We start from the raw sequence: 18,165 nt of genomic DNA, 5'->3' as shown, positions 1-18,165 counted from the left end.
TCCGTGTTTGTGGTGCCACGAACATTGAACTCCAAGAGGTATCTGAACATTCTAGAAAATGCAATGATTCTTAGTTTGTGGCGTTTGTACGGCTGACCGTTGTTTATGTCAGCAAGACAATGACTGCATTGTGTCATAAGGCTGCTGCTGTAACTGCATGGTTTGTGGAGATGACCACCACCACACTGGAGTGGGCTCCACAAAGCTCTGATCTCAACCCCTATTGATAATAGGGGTTGAGATCAGAGCTTTGTGTGGGATGAACTGGTGTGTCAGCCCTACAACCATCCAGGATTTTACTTGCCTACAGGAAGAATGGGCCAAAATTCCCATTGGCCACTATCATACACTTGTGGAAAGAATGCCCCATAGTAATTGCCAGTCATCACAGCAAAAGCCAGTTCTACATCTTAAGATGAATGCCATGGCTGTTTTTTCTTACAAGTTAATATGGTGCATATTAACTTGTTTCCAAGCAATGTACTTATACAATGCATTCCACCACTCTCCATGTAAAAAAAAAAAAAAAAACTCACAAAATCATCACCCCTTCTGCAATTTCCAAGGATGAGCTCTAGTTCTGTGCCTTCCTTATTTTCCATTACCTGAAAAATCTCTCGTATCCACATCTCAATCATATCCCCTTCTACCAGCTAAACATAACTTCAGTCTATCCTGATAGCTAACATTCCACTCCTGAAATCATTTTTGTCAATTGCATCTGCACTCTCTCTGAAGTATCTTCATCCCCTCCAAACTATGGTGAGCTGATCTGAGAACAGTAGTCAGATGTGGCCTGATCCAGACCTTATACAATGGAATCACTACCATTTTATCTCTGCTGATTGTTTGTCTTAATATTGCAGCAATCCTCTGAGTTGTCTTTATTAACTTTTCAATATGAACTTAAATTTCAAATTTTGATCTGCCATAATCTTGTGCTTCCTCCGCTAAACTTCCACATACAAGTATGCAGTATCTTAAAATTCAAAACCTTACACTTAACATTAAACTGAGTTTCTGGGAAGAAAAACTCTGCCATCTTCATATGATACTGACTAACTCACCAAGTGGAAGGCACATGTGGCTTCTTTAAATCTGTATCTATGAATATGCACTTGCCATCCTTTTAAGCATATTTTCCATTCTTTCTTCACTATGATGAGCAGTCCATGAATGGTTATTTGATGTGCTATTCTGGCCAGGAATGAAATGACATTTAATTTCATCAAAAAGATGTTCTGCTGGGTTGAGATCATGACTCCATGGAGGCTGATCAATTTTTACCACATAATTTTCCCCAAACCATATTGTATTAATACTTGCAGTATGGCAAGGTGAAATATTATGTTCGAAGAGGCATAGGTATGTTCTATAAAATCACAATACATATCAAGCATTTATCCTTCCAGGCATCATAAATGTAAGCGTCCATACCAAGAGAAATGGCTCCACCACCAAACTTCACAGTTTAAATAATGCACTTGGACATGAGATTTTCAGAAGCAATCTGCAACACCCACACTCACCATTGTGATTCATCACTCCATACTAACATCTAATGCTCTATAGACTGGTCACAATGCTCTTTCAACTGCCCTTCCTCGGAAACCAAGATCATGCAGTATGTAATGTGCTAGTATTAACCTGGATATCTTTGTATTCTTATTTGACTATAAAATAGTTCATATGCATATATATGATAGCCTGGTTGGCCAAGCAGTTTGTTCATCTGCTCATCAAACAACAAACTGTTGATTTGAATCCCAGCAGGCACATGAATGTTTTGTAAACATGTAGATGAATTTCACTGTCTCGGAGGTCTCAAGTGAAAAATTCCACACTTTGTCTCTAGAAGGTTAAAATCCTTTTAAAATTCAAGTGAAACAAAGAACATTTCATAAATAATGAGTCTGAAATTATTTCTGATTATTAAGTGTAAAGAAATATCTCTTAAGAAGAAATCGTAGTCTATAAATTTTATTTACATGTACACTTTGTTGTGTAAGAATACAATTGTACAGCGAGAGAGAGAACAGTGACTTAGGAGCAATTGGGTTTAACAACTGAGGACATTTGTTGAGACAATTTTTAAACTGAAATTTACTCAGATGTATTGATAGTCCAATATAAAACATTACAGTTACCAATAACTTCACATTAACATCTGTACATAGGACTAAGAGGCTCGTCTGGATCATTCCTATTAATTTTAAACAGTAAGAAACTTAACATTTTTTGTATGATTAAAAAATGAACTAACAATAAAAACTCACACTGGACTTCTGTTGACTGGTAAAAAAAAAAAAAAAAAAAAGTGTTGACAACCTTAGACTGATTTGGATTTCTTATGAATTTAGCTGCAGAAAACTGGAACTTGAATCATTTAAAAAACACATAAGAAAATGGAATGTCCTTTACAAGAATACAGAAGAAAAGCTTTATTCATGCAATAAAGCATTAATATTTTGGTTAAATCGGATTATATACAATAATTTAGGATTTCTGAAGCAGATTCAGTAGCTTCTTTTTTTAAGATATGATTAGTAAGGTAATTGATATAGAGTTACCACATCCTGCAAGGCTAATTGTTAAAAATTAAAAAGTTGATTTCTCAAAAATAAACATGGGGGACATTCCCAAACATCACTGAAAGTAAAGTTGATAAATGTTTTATACATTTTTTTAGTTTACTGAAAATATTTTTTTTGTACAGAATTTATAATAGGAATGAAAAATCAAAAATGTATGAAAATATATGTTAGAATTATGGAATAACAAAAACATAAATGAATGTACATTTTTATTATATACCATGTTTCTAACTTATATTTTTATATTATATCATACATTTTTGGTTCTTTGCTTTTCACATTGAAGATTCTTACAATCTTCATCTTTTCTTTCAAGGATGTTCAAGCATGTGAAATCAATATCCCATTTACTGGAGATCTGAAGTGGCTTGTTTCATGTTTTGTCTCTAGAGTAGGATTTCTGGATTATGTAAAAAAAAAAAAAAATAATAATAATAAATAAGTAAAAATAAAATAAAAATAGAAAAATTCTTAGCTCACCACTCTACTAATGTACTACAGGTTCAACCTTTCATGAATGGGAGTGACATAAAAAAACATAAAATTATTTGCCTCGCAGGTTGATAATACTGAATAGTTTTATATGCAATAAGCCTTACTAACCAAATCAAATTATTTCATTATTCACTTTATGAGATGCAAACTGTATCTGAAAATAATTTATTATTACATTAAATATACAATTAACCCAAAATGCATACCTTTTCTAGGTAGACTGTTCACAATAACACTATAACATGTTCAAAATTTGCAAGTGTGAAGAACTTAATTATGAATAAATCTGTTATTCAGTAATAAGTTCAGGATATATTCAGTAAAACCTAAAAAAAGTTAGATCTTTCAAACATATGCAAAAACAGTTTCTCCCAGATATTGTTACTTCTACTAGAGAAAGGGAAGGATGTAAAAGTACTGATCTTCCCACATCCCTTATGTTTTATACATACATACATACATATACATACATAAATACATATTTGTTCAAAGACTTCAATGAGCTATCTTCTTTAAATTTTCTTTTGCTATGACAGCAATTTAATGATGATCGAAGTATCAAATAAGCAAAGAAGCTGGAAATTTGCCCTTCTTACTGACATGATCTTTAAATGACAAGTTCCTCGGCAACTGTAGAAGTGATCATTAGTGTTTAAAAAAGCAGACACCAAAAATTCTTCTCTTTCTTTCTTTTTTTTGTTCTTGTTCATAATCACCATCCTTAAAATATATATAAAAAATACTGATCACAATATATGACCTACAAAAGAAGTGGAAAAGAAAATCCTGCTGACTTTTTTATGTACAAGTTTAGTCAACTTGTCCTTCCCAGATATTTAAATAAATAAACCAGCTACAAGAATGTGCTATAATGACATATCATCACTTGGTGCTTGCATCATATGCTGATTTCCTTCTCCTTCAAGCATAGCTATCCTCTGCTTTAACATTCGTACCTAAAAGAGATGTAATGCCAATGCACAGTTATCCAGAACAAAATGAAGTTTTTATTCTAAATAATTATAAGAAAATTAATTTCAGAAAACTTAGGTTCATCCAGAATTATTTTTTTTTTGCAAGAGTTGCAAACAGTTTTACAATTTATACTGATATTTTTTTAATAACTTCTCATTGTAGTATTAACATTTTATGCACTGCTTGTTGTTGTTATTATTATCCTGTCAGAAAACCTTTTGAATTCTGTTTCCGAAAATGTAGACCCCCAGGAGTTCAACTTCCCCAACAGTACATAAAGTTAACTTTTCAGTGACTGATGTGTAGTACAATTCTATCCCCCCCCCCCCCCCGGCCACACATGTCTAACAATTCATTTGAACATATGCCATCAACAATGACCTTAACCCAGATTGTACATTTATTATTATCACATCTCATGAAGTCAATCAAAAGCCCTCATAAATGCTGCAATGCTTGTGATAGTAAATCTTAACCCGGCATTAGTAAGGTGGGGTGTCACAGACCCCAAAAATATAGAAAGAAATAACTGTGATACCCCACCTTATTAACACCAGGTTAAATATCATCTTAAATTTTCATTGTTCTTCTAATCGAGACATTCCCTGGACATATCATTCACACAAAGCTCCATGCAAAAACAAACTTCCCAGATTCTAAGATGCAATGAAATGGCATTACCAAAATTCCAGATAATCTTACATGAAATATTGACATCCTTGATATTTTTCTTTAAACTCGACAACTTGTTCACTGCTCCAAACTTCTGTTAGATCACAATTTGGCTGGATTGCATATTTCAATCACAACACTTTTTCTGAATATATTCAAAAAACAGTCATTATCCGTATCTAAATCTTGGTTGTCCATCAAGTGCACTAAACATAATAAAACTTTTCAAATAAAAATAATGTGTACCACAAACAACATATAAAAAATCATCAGCTCCCTTCTGTGTACATACCAAAGTTATAGTACTACAAGATATTTTCAACAAATCAAATCAAACTTAGGGGGAAAACAAAAAAAAATATATATATATATATATATATCTTGCAACATTCAAACAAGAAAGCTATCCTTCTGAAAATTCTTTGTAGCAAGTGATGATTAAGAAATCATTTCCTTCTACTATCTCAAATATTTTATACTTAATATCACCTTACTTATGTCAGTGAGAAATCATAAAACCTAAATAAACTGGATGTCCTTTATCTCTGATGGTATCTAAATAACAGTCTTAAATTATGCACTCAAAGATAATCCCTGCTCACCACCATGTTATCTTCTTTAACTTTGCTGTTTTACTGGCTCGGTCTTTGTATTCTGAAAATCAGTTGGCATATCCAGCCCATTCCTCACCCTACTCCTCTCAAATTATGATGTTTGAAAATTAGGAGTGGTTTTTGCCTGTCAAGATTGACTATAGATATAATAGGCTGAAATACTTTCTTCTGACTGCATGAAATTCAAGATGGACTACTCTTCAACCTGAGGAGAGGTTTGTTTGAGATGATCAAAAATGTCCCATTCTTCTGATTCCAAATGGGTACAGGTTTTATTTACTTTGTAATCCATTCCTCTCCTGAATTTGTTTCCCCTTCTTGAATATTAAATTCTGCAAAGAGAGGTAGGGAATGAAGTACTGCTGATCTGTCAAGCATATACAGCTGATCCTTTGGATTTTCAATATGAACAATCCTGTAATTGGCTGTCAGAAACTTAGAAATAATCAAACGTGTTGTGACAGACCTAATCAACTTTTTTGATCTTCCAGGCTAATGAAGAAGAGTGAAGGGATATATAACATTGTCAAATTGAAAATACATTTTTATTAAGAACATACGCAATGTGCTACAGACTGCAATGCAATAAGCATGTTGCAAACTGTAGAAACATTAGCCATGAAGGCCAGTAACATTTGGCGTGGTAGTTCAAAACTGATGAAGCAAGTAATTACAAGACTATCTAATTAATAATTAAGCTTGTTGCCTGTGCTGATTTCAAATGGGTACAGGTTTTATTTACTTTGTAATCCATTCCTCTCCTGAATTTGTTTCCCCTTCTTGAATATTAAATTCTGCAAAGAGAGGTAGGGAATGAAGTACTCCTGATCTGTCAAGCATATACAGCTGATCCTTTGGATTTTCAATATGAACAATCCTGTAATTGGCTGTCAGAAACTTAGAAATAATCAAACGTGTTGTGACAGACCTAATCAACTTTTTTGATCTTCCAGGCTAATGAAGAAGAGTGAAGGGATATATAACATTGTCAAATTGAAAATACATTTTTATTAAGAACATATGCAATGTGCTACAGACTGCAATGCAATAAGCATGTTGCAAACTGTAGAAACATTAGCCATGAAGGCCAGTAACATTTGGCGTGGTAGTTCAAAACTGATGAAGCAAGTAATTACAAGACTATCTAATTAATAATTAAGCTTGTTGCCTGTGCTGATCTGGCTAGCTTTGCAGATAATGTTTCTGCACACCCCCCCATCCAAGATAGACAGACGGGACTGAATCTCACTACTGACAGCTAGAATGCTTCTAGGTGGCTGTTCATTTTCACTGCCTTGCATAAACCAAAGACATTGCAGATTGGAGGCTCAAAATAACTTGAAAAGTTTAAAGTTTGTTCTCTTGAGCAAAGTTTCTGGATTATGTAACCATTAGACTATATAGGTAATATAGATTTACAACCTTCTATTTATTTTAATATATTATTATTATTTTTTTATATCAATTCCACACAAGAGGGGTCACAACCTAAAGCATTTCAGTACTGTGCGTAGGAAAGTGGTCAAGAAGAAATTGAAGTTGTTGAAAGTTTTTCCACTTGGTTATACTATAAATTAAAGATACCAAGAAATTATATACTTCGCTTAATACTTTATCCAAGTGTAAGCAAACAAGTTTGCACCTGAACTATTTTCAGGACTGGGGCAACTCATGGTAAAGGTGGTATGACTTCACATCACCAGCCTTAGTATCCCATAATGCAAAGCACATATCCTTGCGGACATGTATATAATGCTATGCATTATACGAAGGGTAACTACCCAGACTGGTTTCTCTGTCTTAAGTGTGGGGTTACCTCTCAAAAAACTTGTGCGATCACTCAGATCACCAAACAATGAGTGACTAGTATCCCATAATGCAAAGCACATATCCTTGCGGACATGTATATAATGCTATGCATTATACGAAGGGTAACTACCCAGACTGGGTTCTCTGTCTTAAGTGTGGGGTTACCTCTCAAAAAACTCGTGCGATCACTCAGATCACCAAACAATGAGTGACTTGAGTGATCGTTTAACTCAGTGGTGGCTCTGCACAGTGACTGGCTTCCCTACCACCAAGCAGACACTGCTCATATTCCAGGAAAATCATCAACCTAGGTTGCTGATTTTCCTCATATTCCTGGATGCTCAAAAGCTCCCTAAGGCAAAACCTTAAGGGAACAAAAACTCTGCTCCCACAGAATCAAACCACCAATTAACCTTTATTGAGGTCTCATCAGTGGGAGCCAGACTCAGAGGTGATACCAAGGTTGAAGTAATGCGGAAGTCATATTTTCGTATACGAGTTGCCAAAAGGTGCCATACCTTATTATTAAATACTCTAGATTAGAGACAGGTAGTTGTTGAAAGTTTTTCCACTTGGTTATACAGTAAATTAAAGATACCAAGAGATTATATCCTTTATCCAAGTATAAGCAAACAAGTTTGCACCTGAACTATTTTCAGGACTGGAGCATCTCATGGTAAAGGTGGTATATGACTTCACATCACTTGCTATAGTACCACCTTTACCTCTGGGTCTGGCTCCCACTGATGAGACCTCAATAAAGGTCGAAACCAGTTTGGGTAGTGACCCTTCCCATAATGCATACCATCATACATGTGGATATGTGCTTTGCATTATGGGATATAGGATACCAAGGCAAGTGATGTGAAGTCATACCACCTTTACCACGAGTTGCCCCAGTCCTGAAAATAGTTCAGGTGCAAACTTGTATGCTTACACTTGGATAAAGGATTAAACCAAGCATATAATTTCTTGGTATGTTTAATTTAAAGAAATTGAAGGAAAAGTGTCAGCTTCGGTAAAAACATGTAACTGCCTGTTGAAGAGGCATAAGGCACTATAATTCTATGAGATAGTGAGTGAAATGAGTCTGTGAGAAAAGAATCACTGATAAATTGGAATGCCATTTTCCAGACAGCATCGAGCATTTTTTGAGAACTTTTTTTGGTTTGGGGGTTTATTGGTGCAAGGTCAACAATGGTCATATTGCACCATTACACAGGTTACAGCAGATCATAAAGCAACAAAAAATAAATAAATAAATAAATAGCATGGAAGTATGAGGATGGTCTGAAAAGTTCTCAGCCTTGACCATAGATGGCAACACTATCAGCAAGATTTTTTTTTTCTAAGTTGGTACATCTGTCATAAGCATCCTTGTGAAATTGAAAGCCATTCTATAAAGTGGTTTGTTTTATTGAAATGGATAAAATTGATTATTACGTGGTTATAAAATTCTTTGTAAAAGAAGGTTTAACGACAAAAGAAATTCATTCGAAGTTCATAAAGGTTTACGGGCACTCTTCTCCTTAAGAAATGGGCTGCTGAGTTTAAACGTGGCCGTACCAGCCTTGAAGATGATCCACGTGAAGGACATCCAAAAAAGTGTAATAACAACACCAGAAATCATTGATCAAGTGCATGATATGGTATTGGATGACCGGCGAGTCAAAGTGGGTGAAATTGCTAGACTATAGGCATTTCAAAAGAATGTGTAGGATTTATTTTGCATGAAGAATTGCAAATGAAAAACCTTTCTGCAAGATGGGTGCCACGCTTGCTTATAGCAGATCAAAATGCACTCGAATGAAAATCTCTGAACAGTGCTTGGAACATTTTAACAAGAATAAAACTGATTTTGTGCGTTGATTTATTACTATGGATGAGACTTTGATTCACCATTACACAACAGAATCTAAACAGCAGTGTCAAAATAGTGGACAGAAGCTGGTTGTTCAGTGCCAAAGAAGACAAAGTCAGTTCCATCAGCAGGAAAGGTCATGGCATCATGAAATATCATTTCATGGTGTTTTGGGATGCTAAAGGCATTTTATTTATTAATTATCTTGAAAAGGGTAAAACAATAACTGGGGAATATTATTCTAATCTTTTAACCAGACTAGACAAAAACATTCGTGAGAAAAGACCAGGTTTGCAGAAGGAAAAAATCATCTTTCATCAGTACACCTACCCACAAAAGTGTTTTGGCAATGGGAAAATTAAGGTGCACTATGAATTGTTGAAACATCCACCCTATTCCCCAGATTTGGCTCCCTCTGACTTCTATCTCTTCCCAAAACCAAAACTCTTCCTCGCTGGTCAGCGTTTTTCTTTGAATCAAGAGGTGATTGCAACTGTAGAGGAGTATTCTGCAGATCTTATTGAGACGGGATAATGGGGCTGGAGCATCACTGAAATAAATGTATTAGTCTGAAGGGAGATTATGTTGAAAAATAAAATTAATTTTCAAATTATAAATTAGGTTTTTCATTGTTAGGCCGAGAACATTTCAGACCACCCTTGCAAATAACTTATGAAAAAAAAAAAAAATTTTTTTCATTGAGCAAGGCAGTATCATCATATAAAGACATGACAAAAGGAATATGTAAATTAATTTTTCCTGAAAAAAAGTTAAAAACTTCATTTAGTTTGTCTGAGTCTGACAAGATCTGAATGTATATGGTTTAGTCAGATTAAAAAAAGTTGCATTTCTCTCTAGAGTAAAGTTGTTGTTTTTTTTTAAATATATCTGATCCACACATGAAGGCTACAAGACCTATAGCACATCACTGGTAATTAGTTTACGGAATTAACAATGCATATAAAGTATATTAATTAAAGGTAACTTTAACGAATAACTTCTATATTTCGGCAATGTCACATTGCCATCTTCAGGAACATAAAGATATGGTATGTGCATGCAGACACTAACACAAAGCAAATGAGGAAGAAAGCAAGAAACTAATATTGTTCCTAAAGTCCTAATGGTGCCCTCTTGCAGGCTAATTTGGTAGTCTTGGCAGTTGGGCTGAAGTTCTCATAATATAAGTCTCCCAAATTTGGGGTAGTTTCATGCACCCAAATTTGTTGAGGTTAGGAACGTTTTTTAGAGCTGTTGAAGATTCTTTGAATAATCTTTCGTATTTAAACTTGCTGCGATGAATTATTTTTGTTTTCTTCCAACGAATTTTATGGTGGGTATCTAAGGCATGGTCTGCCAGCCCAGAGCGGCTGTACTGGTGAAACTGGATGTAGTCTTGGTGTTCTGAAACCCTGATATTTGTTGTTCTGCCTGTTTGGCCAAAGTAGGACAATTTGCAGCTGCAAGGGACCTGGTATACACCAGGTAGGTCTAGGGGAAGTGGTTGGTCTTTGGTAGAGCGGATAAGGGATGCCAACTTCTTTATATGGTCTGTAACAGGAACTCCTGTTACAGACCATATAAAAAGTTGGCATCCTGTTACAGACCATATAAAGAAGTTGGCATCCCTTATCCGCTCCACTAAAGACCAACCACTTCCCCTAGACCTACCTGGTGTATACCAGGTCCCTTGCAGCTGCAAATTGTCCTACTTTGGCCAAACAGGCAGAACAACAAATATCAGGGTTTCAGAACACCAAGACTACATTCAGTTTCACCAGTACAGCCGCTCTGGGCTGGCAGACCATGCCTTAGATACCCACCATAAAATTCGTTGGAAGAAAACAAAAATAATTCATCGCAGCAAGTTTAAATACAAAAGATTATTCAAAGAATCTTCAACAGCTCTAAAAAACGTTCCTAACCTCAACAAATTTGGGTGCATGAAACTACCCTAAATTTGGGAGACTTATATTATGAGAACTTCAGCCCAACTGCCAAGACTACCAAATTAGCCTGCAAGAGGACACCATTAGGACTTTAGGAACAATATTAGTTTCTTGCTTTCTTCCTCATTTGCTTTGTGTTAGTGTCTGCATGCACATACCATATCTTTATGTTCCTGAAGATGGCAATGTGACGTTGCCGAAATATAGAAGTTATTCATTAAAGTTACCTTTAATTAATATACTTTATATGCGTTGTTAATTCCGTAAACTAATTACCAGTTATGTCTGACCAACGTATAAGCCTTGCTACTATAGCACATCAGTGCCGTGTGTGAGCAAGAGAAAAAGAAAAAAGTAGGAATCTGTTCACATTTTGCTTGAACAGCTAGCACTTCACTAGAAGATGATAGTTAGCAAGTCAAGTGTTATAGTGTTCACACATAGGTGGATAATCAGCTATTATTAGATAAGATGACTATATCCTATACAGTGTAATTCTATGTAGCCTACATTGTCAATACTTAATTTCAGGTTTAATCTTGTGCTTCCTGCTAGGTTGACTTCTGTTCTCTTATTAGCTATCTGTAGTCTATACAGGAGACTGATAAACAGTAAGTGCATAAAGTACAAGCTCACATAGCAGCTGTATCTAAAGTGTAATTTTTCGCTGGGAATACAGTGGAATCAAACATTAAAATTAAGAGTCCTCATTTATACATTTGTAAAACATCACAAAGCAGTGGATGTGGATTGTACACTAGACAGGAGGTTATTATTATTATCTTTTTAACCTCTATGGGGTCACAAGACTCATCATGGGAGGTAAACACCAGTCAATACAAAGACTATCATACCACTCCTGACACTCATTCACTATTTGTACTTTCACCATCTTCTCAGACCAACGCATTCCATGCTCCTACCACTCTCCGTGCCAAAAACTTACTTCTTATCCTTTTATTTACTACTTCCTCTTGCAACTTCCAGGGATGGCCCCCCCCTTGTCATTCTTCCTTCACCTCATTCTACCATATGAAAAATCTCCTCAGTGTGAATCTGATAATAACCTTTCAACAACTTCAATGTCTCAATCATATCTCCCCCCCCCCATTTTCTATACAGCAAACTCTGCAATCTGCATGCCCCAGGTCTATCCATATAATCAACATTGCTCAGTCCTGATATCATTTTTGTTATCGAACTCTGCATCAGTTACTTCATATCCTTGAAATTCCAGTGACTAGATCTGAGGAGAGAAATCCAGATATGGTCTGATCAAATTAATGTCCTCCTCAATATTGAAGCAAATCTTTCAGATGTCTTCACAACCTTTGCAGTATTTCCTCTGAATTTCGAATTTCTGTCAATGCTTGCTTCACTTCTTCCAGTATAACTCTACCAAGCAAGAGTGAAGCACCCCATCTGTGGATCTCAAATTTCAAATCTTACATTTAGTTGCATTAAACTGATATCAGTATTCATTTGCTCACCTTTCCAGCTTATTCAAATTGACTTGAAGAACCAAAACATCAGAATTATCACTAATAACCCTCCCAAAGCTTCACATCATTTGTAAATAACTGAATATTGACCTGCAGTCCCATGGCAATATCATTGACATAAAAACTAAACAGTAATAGTTCCAGTTTGAACCTTATAAAACTCCACTTGTAACCTTTTTACTCTCTGATATCTATCAGAAAGCCAGTTATCAATCTAATCTAATATCTAAACCTATATGTTGCAACTTAAAAAACCAACTTCATGTGGTACCCTCTCAGATGACTTTGAAAATTCCAAAAAGGACAGTGTATGCCTTACTCATATCCATTACTCAGATTATTACAAAAACAAGAGTACCCTTTAACAAATCCATGCTGGCTTGCATAAATAATATTTCATGGCATTATTGTTGAAGATACAATAATAATCCCATGAAAGGTAAAACTCACACTTTGGAAATTCAACTGGAGTGAAAGTTTTAAACAAAAAGAGGCAGATCCCCCCCCCCTCTCCAAGCACAAGATTATGAAGGTCTTTTAATAATAATATTATTATTATTATGCGGCACCTCCAAGGAATCCAAAGACTTATCGAGGGAGGGCACCCACTCCACAACTTGGAGTCTCCACCACTCAATCCACCAACTAAGTGAACTGCAACTACCATTCATCATCTACACCAATGCTGCCTACTGGCCACCACACTAGTATTTTCAGACAGTCACAAACATCCGTGCCCATGGCAGGATTCGAACTCGCAGCCTTTTGGATAGAGAGCAAATATGCTAACTACTCAGTCAACCAGGCCAGCTGGTTGGCCAAGTGGTAGCTTATATACCATAAGTTTTTTCTGTGCAAAGAAAACTGAAACCACATGTTCACGAATGCATCTCTGATCAATGCTTACAATAAGGCACATAATAATGTGCTGAAAAAAAAAAACATTTTCAGATACCACAGAAGTCAGTTACCATTTTTAAGATCCAAGATCTTAAAAAGACATGGTCAGAGTGCCAGGACTATATTTTTTTTTTGCTAATTTTGGATCTTTAACAGTCTTTTGGAAGGCAATTACAACGGCTTTTTACCATGAATCTTGAAACTTCTACTCAGTAAGCAATCTGCTGCAGAGTAAGAGGAGGAGGAGGAGATGAAGATAGTGGGAGATTTTATCATCTTATAATGGATGTCATCAGGTCCTACAGAACTGGCATGGTAAGGTGCTTTTTTCAATTTCATCTTAAAATGGCTAACTGTATGACTATCCCATCTGAAGCAAAGTTACGCTGTTGTCAGGATATGAAGATAGTTTTAAAATTCCAGCAAACATTTCTCCTAGAGTGTCTGCATTTGATTTTGGTTCAACAATATTTCAGGGTAGACAAAATGGTGTGTTCTATATATCTACTCTTTATTAGCCAGATTTTATTCCATACCACCTTTGCACTGGTGCATGATTGATAAATGATGGAAATTGAATCCAAGGCTGTTATTGACTAATGTCTAACATAACATGACATCAGTGATGAGCTATGGAAATTTTAACAAAGGGCTCGCATCGTCAAGCAAAAAGCCCTAACTCAGCACTTATATTGCGACTTTGTAGAGCTTCTGATAGATATGATGATTCCTGTAGGATATCAATCATTAATGCTAGCTCTGTTAAAAATTCCAAATTGAGAAGTTGGTTTTAAAAAGCCCTTACATTTATCGTTCAATGCAAAATGCTTGCATAAAGCTGGGTAATTTTTCCACAAAGCAAGAGCCATTCGTAAACTGTAAGCTGCCCATCGTGGTCCAAACACACGCCCGATCTTTAAAATTTTGATACCGAGGTCTTTTGCAATTGTATTTAATTCTCGTTGATTTTTTGGTGATTGAAGATAAAAAGCATGCAATTTATCCAAACATTTCAAAATGATTTATTTCTTTAATATTTTTTTATCAAATTGTCTAATGCTAAGTGTAAACGATGAGCACAATGCCAAATCAGAACATTGGGAAATTTTGTACAAGTTTGATTGCAACACCTGATTTATTTCCTAACATTACACTAGCTCCATCAGAACAAAATGCAATGAAATGATTTTTTATATAGTTATCAGAAAATCCATATGAATTTAAAGTAGCATGTATACATCCACGGTGGTATTTTCTAGTTCTACAAGATTATTAAACAAGAAGAACAAGGGACTCACAAATTTGAGAAAAATTTAACAAAGGGCTCGACCGAGCCCCCGTGAGCACCTTATAGCTCACTACTGCATGACATGGTTTGGCCCAAGCATGTTTAAAAGCTATGCTTGCGGTGGTAAGGTATCTCCAAAATAGACCCGATGCCTTCTCTTGATTTTTTTTAAGGCTGTTTGGAATTCAAAATTTCCCTATGATTTTGGACAAAGTGGAAATTGTGATGATGTTTTTAAATGCAGTTGTGGTTGCCTGGACAACACAATATGTAACGTGCATCACTGAGTCACTGATATGTGACAGGCTGATCATCTTGGAATTAAATTATGCAAACCGTGAAGAGTTATTCCAGTCAGCCTGGTCAATTTTCCACCTGAGCATCTACAAATAAGAAATGAGTCAGGTGAGGATATACAGGAAAGTGATTGCTTCAGTATATGTTCTCTTCAACACTTCACATAAACAGAATACCAGGGATGCAGACTGCAAAATCCACTTTAGAATATATAAGCAGGTATGCATACAAAAGAAGGCACTGTGTGCATTATTAAGAGAGAGAGAGAGGGGGGGGGATTGTTATCATGATTAGTCCACATATACAAGAAGTATGGGATGAAATGGTTATAGTACGCCCACAGATACGAGACCCTTCGACACTTCTGCGCATGTCAACAGAAGGAGAATTCATTCCGATAATAGGGTAATCAATCCGTATTGTGGGATGAGTTGTTTATTATTACACGTCGGAAAATTAACTTCTCTTTTATGATCATTATAGTTTTTAAAGTGGTAACTATTTTGCTTGTATAACAGTTGGAAAATTTTACCTATAAAGCACATGATTTCGCGTGTTGGTGACCAATTCGTGTGTCCTTCAATTTTCCCAAGAATAGTTGATTCCCCTTCAGCATGAATCGACTATTCTTGGCAAGTCGCCAAGCAAAGCTCTCGAAAGTGTGGGCGTACTATACAATATAGGATTTTTCAAGGTTGGTGTGCATTAACTCCAAACCTGAAGGTAAATAAAAGAAACATACTGTAATAAGAAATCCCAATCTGAGGTAGATGGTTACAGATTCTATAGTAGTATACTGAAAAGAGATATAGTAGACCATAAGGAATTACATTCCTTATGGTCTCCTGCAGACAGAAAAAGACAGGTTTATGTTTCTGTAGAAATGGCCTTGATATCATTGACATTCTGGCAGACTCTACAACAGTTTCACTGCAAGAACTTCTATGTTCTTTTGGTTTTGTATACTTCTCCAATTTCCAAGAGAATGAAGACTCGAGTTTGTCTGCCTTGTTTTTGTCATTTGATTTTGGGAAGTATGGACAGCAAGTGTCCATCTCTTCTCTTCTCTTCCTCTGGAAAAATATTTAATACATTGATGGTATGCTTTGTTCAGCTGTGTTTACTTTAATTCAGTGGATACAGAGGTGTCCATTTATTATGTGATGTCTGGAGAGCATCACATAAAGTGCAGACACGCACTTCATGTGATGCTCTTACCGTGATTTTTGTTTAACTAATGGGTTCTCATTTAGCAGCAAGTTCAGGAGTTGTTTTAGGAGTGACCATAATAGCTTACACAATAAAAGCACAGCAAAGATAAGTACTCACCATCATAAAGCTAAGGTATGCTGAAACTGTATAGCAGGATAGACTTATGGATTTATGTTTTTTTTTTATATATTTTTTTAACTGCCACCTTCTCAGCATAAGAAGACCTCAGGGAAGATGTAGCAGCAAGCATCCTCTTTGCATATTCATATGAAATATCTGTTCAATCTTAATCTTTTGCATCTCTTTTCATCAGTTTGCCTTTGGTATGCTCAAAAGTAGGCTGAATAGTTTCTCTTACAGTTAATACATCTTGGTTTACTTACAGAGTATAATTTATTATGCTAACGGGACAGCTGAATACAAAGTTGGAGGTTTAGGTGTGTCAAAATTAATGTATGTATGAAAAAATGTGCATCATAACTGTCACTCAGTAGTCTTTAATCTTCTTTTTAAATGGCACTTCAAAATGTAAAGCGTATTCAAAGTTTTTACTGCTAACAAAAAATATTCCATTCTCATCTGATATCCAGATTCCTGTAGAAATTCACTTTGCTGAAAAATAAGAAGGCTACAATTCTTGTAAACAATAATTATAAATCAATTATAAAAAAATGTATACGGTGGAAAGATTGAATCAAACAATCAATTGATGATCATGTTGCTACTTCAAGCTTTCTGCGTGCTAAAATCAAAAATTTAACAAATGGAATTGAAAAGCAGTCAAATGATTTGATTGATGATAAATACAGTATGAGAGAAAATATGAAAGGACTGCTGAAAGAAGCAAGAGTGAAGATCGAAAATCGTTATTACCTAGATATAAAAGCACTGAATTAAGAAAGGCTATTGTGGCAAATAATTCGACATGTGGGCTGTGTAGAAAGAATAGTTGCTCATGGATGTATATGCAGCAAGTGTGAAGAAGAATAAATTTATATGAGGTTTGGTCTGCACTTGAATGAGTTTGGAGAAATTATTTATCAATATGACACTTAATACGGAGAGTCAGGGAAACTATATTGTAATAGAAGGAATGGTAAGAATCTATGAGAAAGAGTGACTTAAGTTATGAATATGCTTAATCATGGAGGTTATCATGATGAAAGGATGAATGTGTGCTTGTCCAGTTTGGACTTATTTCCAACTAGGTCATTCAAACTACAGAGGTGGGTATAGAATAAAAAAAAACATGGGAGGTTACTTAGCAGTGTCTACATGAATGCCAGAAGTATCAAGAAACTTGGGTTAGAATTTATTGCCTCAATGGATATGCTTGGACTTGGACTGTAGGCTTTAGCGAGATCTATCGGAAACAGATATAATAACTGGTGTTGAGTGTAATGGGTACAGTATTTTCAGGAAGGATAGACAGGATACAAAGGGAGAAGATGTGCTAATAATATCGGAACATTTGAGTCCAGTTAGGGTAGAAAGCTATGACAGCAATAGTAATAACAATTTTCCATGTTGCAGTGAGTCTGAAGCTATATGGTATGAGGTGGAGTTCAATAAGATCAAATACATGTTGGGGCAATGCTACATACCTAGTGGATCAGTTGCTAGTGATGATGAAATGCATCACAAATCATCATGGGTGATTTTAATTAGCCAAACACTGCTTGGTTTGCAATGAGATCTCATGACAAAATGAAGCACAGTTTATTGAGCTCTTAGGAGAGAACTTCCTTAAGCAGCATTTAACAAAAAAAACTTGAGGTCAAAGAGTATCAAACTTGATTATAGTGTTGGGGAGAGATAAGTGATGACCTGGGAAATGACAGTGTACAGCTATTCCATTAAGAAAGTACTACATGCTGAAGAACAATGCAGGAAATTGTGACTAACTAAGGAGACAATTAGGTGATGGGATATCAGCACAGATCCTAAAAGTGTTCAGCTGAACTGGCTGCGTCTCTGACCTAGCTGTATAACATGAG

General features: G+C 35.6%; 1 protein-coding gene across 3 annotated transcripts in view; it reads right to left on the bottom strand.

Moving 5' to 3' along the window:
- Window positions 1-1,964: 1,964 nt before the first annotated feature.
- LOC150101280 (colorectal mutant cancer protein) overlaps window positions 1,965-18,165 on the bottom strand; it is a 499,737-nt gene continuing 483,536 nt past the window's right edge. For all 3 annotated transcript variants that reach the window (XM_090400857.1, XM_090400859.1, XM_090400858.1), the window contains one exon: window positions 1,965-4,045. In XM_090400857.1, the coding sequence (XP_090256983.1) occupies window positions 3,956-4,045 (90 nt within the window). In that variant the 3' untranslated portion in view covers window positions 1,965-3,955. The remainder of the gene's footprint in view (window positions 4,046-18,165) is intronic.

The sequence above is a fragment of the Typopeltis vanoorti genome, chromosome 11, assembly GCF_054136105.1.
Source record: "Typopeltis vanoorti isolate ZY-2024b chromosome 11, IOZ_Tvanoo_1.0, whole genome shotgun sequence".
Classification (NCBI taxonomy): domain Eukaryota; kingdom Metazoa; phylum Arthropoda; class Arachnida; order Uropygi; family Thelyphonidae; genus Typopeltis; species Typopeltis vanoorti.
This window is presented reverse-complemented; position numbering and strand designations above follow the sequence as displayed.